Genomic DNA, 7,634 nt, shown 5'->3' with positions numbered 1-7,634 from the left:
CTGAGAGCGGCGATAACTCGATGTCGATGGAGTCTCCTCAATACTGGCTCGTACAGCTTCGATATTTTCATCAGAACGTCTTGTGCGTTGTCTGGATGCATGACTGGCATTACTGAGATTACCGGTGTTCACAAATTTTGCGTATAAAGACTTAATTGTGTTCTTAACTGGAGCACTTTTCACTTTATTTTTTTTGCGAAACGCACGTTAACACAATTGAAAAGTTATTTTGAATATAAAGCTGAACAATTTCAGCGCGTTCTTTGGGAGTGTACTGTTCCATGGTATAAATTGTCTTCGAATGACGCTTCTAACGCGGTATGACATTAGCCGATTTGTCAGCGCTGTTAAAAGTTACAGCGTTGCCAGATGGGTCAACTTTAAATGGCCTACCCTGTACAAACATATGTGTGTACGTAAATATAGAGAAGCGCACGCTTTTCATATTACTGATAAATGATAATATCTTGATTTGAAATTGATTTGTACTTACATACATACATATGTACATATCTGCAGGATAGATGCGTATGAAAGTTTTAAATGATAAAAGGTGTGATTTACATATATGTATTATTTTATGATATTACGATAATATTTCATATATGTATATAGCATATATCATGCATACGAAATTATATAATATTACCAAAGATAAGAAATATTTAAAAAAGTAGCTTTTATTTGGACATTAACTACAAATATTACCATGAAAATAGCATCATTTAATAATAATGTTATCAATTTTGCATGAAACCAAAATTCGCAAAATTATATTCATATCAATTGATATGATAGCATGTAAACGTATAAAAATATAAGCCAAAAGGCCAACATGCGTCTGTAAAAGCAATGTATATTTCTGAGCATAATTTTCATTCAATGCTACATCACGCACCCACCAATACCACCACTTCACTAATACAACCCACACGAGGACACCATACAAAATTAACAAAAGGGACCGACGGACGGAACGCAGTCCTTTTTTGTTCTCGATACGTGAGTTAAGAAGATAACATTCCTTATCACAATCACGAATCCAAATATATCAACAAATCCTTATCAGCTGTAAACAAAAAAAAAAAACATGTATCCTGACATATACACATAATAATGTATTGTAATTATCAGAAACAGATAAGAGTTATCTCTCTCTGTTCTGTCATCTCTGTTAAAATTTCTCCTTCCGAGCCAAAAGTGGTGAAATCCACTAATATGATTTTGTTAGCTCTTGGCAATTTACACGCTGGTCCGCAATTGAACCTTTTCTATATTATACGTTCTCTGCCTGTTAGTCAGGAGTCTCATTTTGGTATTCTGGCAGACACAGTAAAGTAGTATACTGTTACTGCTTACAACTATTTGTACTATCGACAAAACATTCATGTTGTTCTGTTGTATTCTTATTTTAAGCTGATAAATATATTTTGATAACTCTTATCTGTTTCTGATAATTACAATACATTATTATGTGTATATGTCAGGATACATGTTTTTTTTTTTTTTGTTTACAGCTGATAAGGATTTGTTGATATATTTGGATTCGTGATTGTGATAAGGAATGTTATCTTCTTAACTCACGTATCGAGAACAAAAAAGGACTGCGTTCCGTCCGTCGGTCCCTTTTGTTAATTTTGTATGGTGTCCTCGTGTGGGTTGTATTAGTGAAGTGGTGGTATTGGTGGGTGCGTGATGTAGAAGTTTTTTTTTTTTTTATAGTAGGGGGAAGCATCGAAAGCCGGAGTGCGAAACTTTAATCCACTAAACCTAACCTACTCCCAACTCAAGACTCTCCCACACGAAACCACCGATTAAGTATTACTTCGTGGGAGGGACAAGACATTTAAGTCTCCTCTATTGCGCGGACTGACGGACGCCTATTCTGTTGAAACAATCTCAGTTTGGTCATTATGAATGCTGACGCTTCGCTGACAGCTTTCCATTTATCAGTCGACTGACACATGAGTGTCGTTAAATTATCGACCGTAAAACTACCACCCAGTGTGGTTTTTAGCTTTTCCCTTGTATTCGAAAATCGAGGGCAATAAAATAATACATGCTCAGAGTCTTCTATATACTCTGCACATGTCGGACAATTCGGACTGATGTCGTTGTGGAATCTGAAAAGGTAGCTTCTAAAGCATCCATGTCCACTAAGCATTTAGGTCATATGAAAGTCTAGTTCCCCATGTCGTCTGTCTATCCATGAGTGGATGTCTGGTATAAGTCGGTGAGTCCATCGCCCTTTGGATGAGGAACTCCACCGCTCCTGCCACATTTTAGTGCTCTTGTTTCTCTCCTCGACCCTTACCGATTCTGTTTTAGGCGTTGATGGCTGATATAGACGCTCGAGTTCGTCTCCCTGGATGACAATAGACGGCATGCTGGCTAATACTTCAGCAGCGTTGGTTGATATAGTCCGGAAAGCACTTATTACTCGAATTGCAGAAAGCCTATGCACTGCAATTATTTGATTAGCATACGCTTTTATATCCATTGCCTGTATCCAAACTGGTGCCGCATACAGTATTACGGAACTCATTGCTTTCGCTATTAAGAATCGCCGGCTGGAACGCACACAGCCTCTATTGGTCATCATTCTGGATAGGGCATTATAGATTTTGTTTGCCTTCGCGGAAGAATACTCCAGGTGTTCTTTAAATTTTAATTTGGAATCCAATATTACTCCCAGATACTTCAGTTGCGGCTGCGAGGTAATCTCGCACTCCCCTATAGCGAGCTCTATTCGTTCTTCTATCTTCCTAGTACTTATGAGTAAAACTTCTGTTTTTTCTCATTACATTTATTTCTCAGGTCGGCTAATTGTTTGGCTACTGCTACCACCATGAGATCATCCGCTACTAGTTTAATATCTGTTGGTTGCTGTCTTTTTAGAACCCCATCGTACATAAAATTCCATAATAGTGGGCCTAACACTGAGCCTTGGGGTACACCAGAGTAGCTCTTGGTGCCTTCGTCCGTCTCAAAAATCAGCCTCCTGTTTTAAAAATAACTCTTTATTATGGGCTTTGATTATGTGTGCCCATTTTGCTGAGTTGAACGCATTCTTGACATCCAGGATAATCAGCGTGCAGTACTTTTTGTGCTACTTTTCCATCTTTTGCTACTTACTGCACATCTCGCAGTATCGACGACTTCTCGTAGTACGTCAATAGTGAATCTCTTCTTTATAAAGCCGTATTATCTCTCTGATAATCCGCCGGCTTTCTGGATTGCTAACTCCAAGCGGTTTCGTATTATACTTTCGTACACTTTACCCATTGTGTCGAGCATACACAGAGGTCGGTACGATGAAGGTTCTTCAGGTGGTTTCTTTGGTTTTGGGAGCAGAACCAAACGTTGTACTTTCCAAGAGTCGGGGAATACCTCTTCCTTTAAACAAGCGTTGTACATTTTAGCGAAAACTCGGTGTTTTAAGCTTATGGCTTCCTTCAGAGCTCTGTTTGGTATGCCATCCAATCCGGGCGCTTTGGTGTTTTTGATTTTCCTTGCTATTGCCAATAGTTCGTCTTCCGTGACTAACGGGGGTGACTCTACAGCTTCGTTTCGTCGCTTGGCATATGAAATCCGGTCGTGTTTCGGGAATAGTGTTTCGACGACCTTTCCCATAAAAGAGGCATCTTTAGGTTGCTGCTGCTTGTTTTTAAATCTGGACATGCATATTTTGTATGCAGTACCCAGGGCCAAGGTTTGCTTCCTCACACAGCTTCTCAAAGCATGATTTTTTGCTTCGTGTAATTGCCGACTTCAGGAGCCTCTTGTAGCTTTTAAATTCCTCCCTAAGGCGATTTTCGTTAGTTTCGCCCCAGTTACGCTGTAGACGCCGTCTAGCTGAGTGACAAAGCTTTCTCAGCATGGAAATTTCATCATTCCACCAATATACAGGCCGCCGCTTGTGGTGATGTGACGTTCTACGCATTGTTGCATCGCATGCTGCCACGAGTTCTTTTCGAACTGCTGATACCAAGTGGGCGGCGCTGTCACCAGATGCCTTTGATGCACCCCAGACTAGGTCAAACAGGTCTGGGTCGAACTCTTGTTGTTTCCAACTTCGCCTTCGGGAGGGGTTTCTGCTTAGAAGCTCCTGCTCTCGGGAGTCCGAAATTTGCGCTATAATTGCCATGTGATCACTGTTTGTGTATATGTCGGACACTGCCCACTTAATGTGCCTGCTCAGCGAATCGTTTGCAAACATAATGTCAATTATGGATCCTTTATTGCCTTTTTGGTAAGTATTTCGAGTTCCGGTGTTCATTATTGTTAAGTGCGTTTGACTCAGATATTCGTGAATTAGCCGCCCGCGGTGGTTTGTACATCTGCTGCCCCATGCACTTGACCAAGCATTAAAATCACCCGCTATTATAATAGGTGTTTTGCCTCTGGTTTCTAAAGACAGCCTTAAGAGGAAATCTTCGAATTCTGCAATTGTTGCGCTCGGACGAGCGTAGCAACTTACAAAATAAATCCCCTGAATATTCGCCCATGTGATACAACTATGTTTTTCTCTGGAGCAGGTCTTAAAAGGTTGCCCTTTACAGGACCATATTGCTGCCTTGCCAGCTTTGTCTGCAATCCATGTGCTTTCCGGACGCTGGGAGTATTGTTCACTTAGTATGGCGACATCAATGTTCTCTTCTATGATTATCTGATCTAGCAAATCTTGTGCTGCTGCGCAATGGTTTAGATTCAGCTGTAGTATCTTCATTTACTTAGCGATTTCATCATCTCGAGGTACTTTGGGCAAGTCGTGCTCAATACAGAGTGCTCCCCTTTGCAGAGCATACAGCTCGGAACGTTTGTGCACGACTTTGCTACGTGTCCTGCGGATCCGCAACGCATGCATAGGGAAGATCTGTCTGTCAAGCTGCAACATTTACGAGCCATGTGACCTAAATGGAAACACTTATAACACCTGGGGATAGGCGAGTATTCCCGAAGGCTACATATTGACCAACCAATCCTTATCTTTCCCTCTTTGAGTGCGGCCTTAGCGTCTTGAGCGTGCATGCATATAAGTGCTATTTGTGTGTCCTTCCAAGACGCTTTGAAAGGATTCAGCTTTAGCGTCTCCTCCATTTTTCAGTTCTAAAAGCAGGTCTCCTTTGAGTGTTTTCCGAACATAGGCTACGTTTGAACCCAACTCCTCAAGCCCGCTGTCACTTTTTATTTTCCGCAGAATATCTGCATATAACGCCCCTTCTTTCTTCGTGATTATAATGGCATCCGGTTTGGTTATAATTTTCCACCGGTTTCCTCTTTTTAACCACGTCTACCCATCTTTCATTTGCGCTCTGAAGGGTTGTGGTATCCTTTTGGGTGTTTTTTTACTGCTCCACTAGACGATAATTGCTCTTTCTCAGCAACATTTTTTGGCTTTTTTTGGGTGGTAAAAAGCCCGATGCCTCTCGCATTCTTTTTGGGGTATTATCATCTCTACCAATGGAGATTTGAGATGATTTTCCTATTTTCACTCTTCTCAATGGGTTTTCTACTTTTTCCGATTTTGTGTGTAGCGCCACAATACTGCTCACAAGTTCGCGCATGGTATGGTTGATGTGTCTTTGACCCGCCATCATGCTTTCCAATTCCTTTATTTTTTTGCCCAGTTTGCTAAAATTGCTAACCGTTTCTCCGTTTTGCAGTTCCTCCGGCTTACTCTCCTTGCTTACTTGATCGGCAGTATCACATTTCTCATTCGATCCAATAGCGGTGGGTTCCTCATTTTTACCACTGGGCGGTGTTCTCAATATTTTAGAAATTCTTCGGAAGGGATTATCCGGTGTTCGCCCAATACTATTTTCGGAGGCCATACCTCAGCGAGAAAGGTGTGGAAGGTAAGAAGTGGTGTGTATGAAGATGTGTTGTGTATGATGAGTGTGGTGTGGTGTACTGTGAGGGGGGTCAGAGACTTTTAGCCAGCTTGCAAATAACTTGTTCGCAGACCTGGGAATTCAGCCAATGCATTAGCCAGGAAACTCTCCCGAGTTGTTTCCCATTGAGATGTAAGGTTGCTCAACATAAGCCTAGAAATAATATACAACTAAAAGAATTTTGATAAAAGTATGGGAATAAATTTCAGAGGGTGTTATGGCAAGTTTTATTGAATTAATTCCCACTCGCATTGAAGTTGTAATACGAGTATCTTCTAAAGGTGGTATTTTTATTATTCTTTTATTATTTTAAACTGAAATACAAATTTCGTCGCGTTATTAAAATAAAACATTTGGTTACAGGTAAAGAAAAGATCTTTGTGTTTTATTCATTAAATGAGGCAAATTAAAGACTACAATTATATCTTGGTAATTTAATATAATGTATTTGCGTTTACTTAATTCAATAACAAAAAAAAAATTGAAAAAAACCGAAAGCAAAAAAAAAATTTAAAAAAATTTAAGAAATTGAAGTGGTAAGTTGTGCGTGGCCGAAGGTGTATATATTGGTAGTAAGAAACTGTAATGTGTGAAATTGTAACCCATATAACTTCAAGAATAATAGATAGATATAATAAAATATGAAATAACTTATTTATAAATAAGGGATTTTTTATTTGAACTATTTTTACCACATACATACATGTTCCAATAATGAACACATATTCATTTTATTCTAATAAATTAGTTGTAATGAATAAGTATAAAACACATGATTTGATAAATAACAAATCTGCTAAATGGAGAGAAAAAATTTCAAGCTAAAAGCTAAAAGAGCTTAATCTAAAGCTGTAAACAAAACTTCCGCTACTTACAAACCAAAAATGGTAAATAAATAGTAAAGGGAGGATGTGTGGCTTCATAAACACCAATTATACAATGATGTAACACTGCAACAGTTATATTCCGATCTCATTTGTTTTAATTATAAAATAAATACTTTTTAATAAAAGGACGTAGAGTTAATATGAGTTAAATAGACATACATTTTTGATCATAGTCCTTAAATATTTTTTTTTTTTCCAGACTCAACAAGCACTTCGTACCATAGGTGACGTTTCTAGTACAGATGTTTCTGATGATGAGCATTTTGACCTTACCACCATATCTCAAGAAGGGCGAAATTCTATAAGCGACACAAATGTACAATTATCAACAGATGTTTCGTCCCAATCGTCATTGATTGGTACAATGCAAGCGACTACTGAATATAATAGCAGCCTACCCTAGAAATAACTAAACTATGGAGAGTAGATTAAGAATACGATATGATTATGCCAATGTGCGAAAAAAATATTAAATATCATGTAAATGACAGTTTCTAAATCGCATACATTATTTATATTAGAATTTAAAATTTTGGGTGTATATTCGACTTAGGTTAAATAAAATAATAGCAATAAGGCAAATACAATTAAAAGTTATGTACATCCAAAGAGCATTTTATGCAAAAAGATTTAAACACTTTGCAGGTGCTATTTGGAAATGGAAAGTAGTCTTGTTTATTTACTGGCGTAGACACTGCTTACATGGTTAACAACAGCGCGCCAGTTGTTTCTTTCTTTCGCAATGTGATCGGCCTCTTCTTCTGCTTCCCCCGGCGGGTACTGCGTCAAATACTTTTGGAGCTGGAGGGTTTTCGTCCATGATCTAGCTGAACTATGTCAATGCCGTCGTATA

General features: G+C 38.8%; 1 protein-coding gene across 2 annotated transcripts in view; it reads left to right on the top strand.

The window, feature by feature from the left end:
• The window catches only part of LOC105227852 (uncharacterized), a 65,929-nt gene extending 58,547 nt beyond the window's left edge, over positions 1 to 7,382 (top strand). Inside the window, exons 3-4 of one of the 2 annotated variants that reach the window (XM_049450263.1) lie at positions 5,667 to 5,858; positions 6,981 to 7,382. In XM_049450263.1, coding sequence (XP_049306220.1) covers positions 5,667 to 5,858; positions 6,981 to 7,184 — 396 coding nt within the window. In that variant the 3' untranslated portion in view covers positions 7,185 to 7,382. The remainder of the gene's footprint in view (positions 1 to 5,666; positions 5,859 to 6,980) is intronic. The other variant, XM_011207392.4, reaches the window with a different exon arrangement.
• The last annotated feature ends 252 nt before the right edge of the window (positions 7,383 to 7,634 follow it).

The sequence above is a fragment of the Bactrocera dorsalis genome, chromosome 2 (genome assembly GCF_023373825.1).
Source record: "Bactrocera dorsalis isolate Fly_Bdor chromosome 2, ASM2337382v1, whole genome shotgun sequence".
Lineage (NCBI taxonomy): Eukaryota > Metazoa > Arthropoda > Insecta > Diptera > Tephritidae > Bactrocera > Bactrocera dorsalis.
Note: the sequence above shows the minus strand (reverse complement) of the source record. Positions and strands in the feature narration are given on the sequence as shown.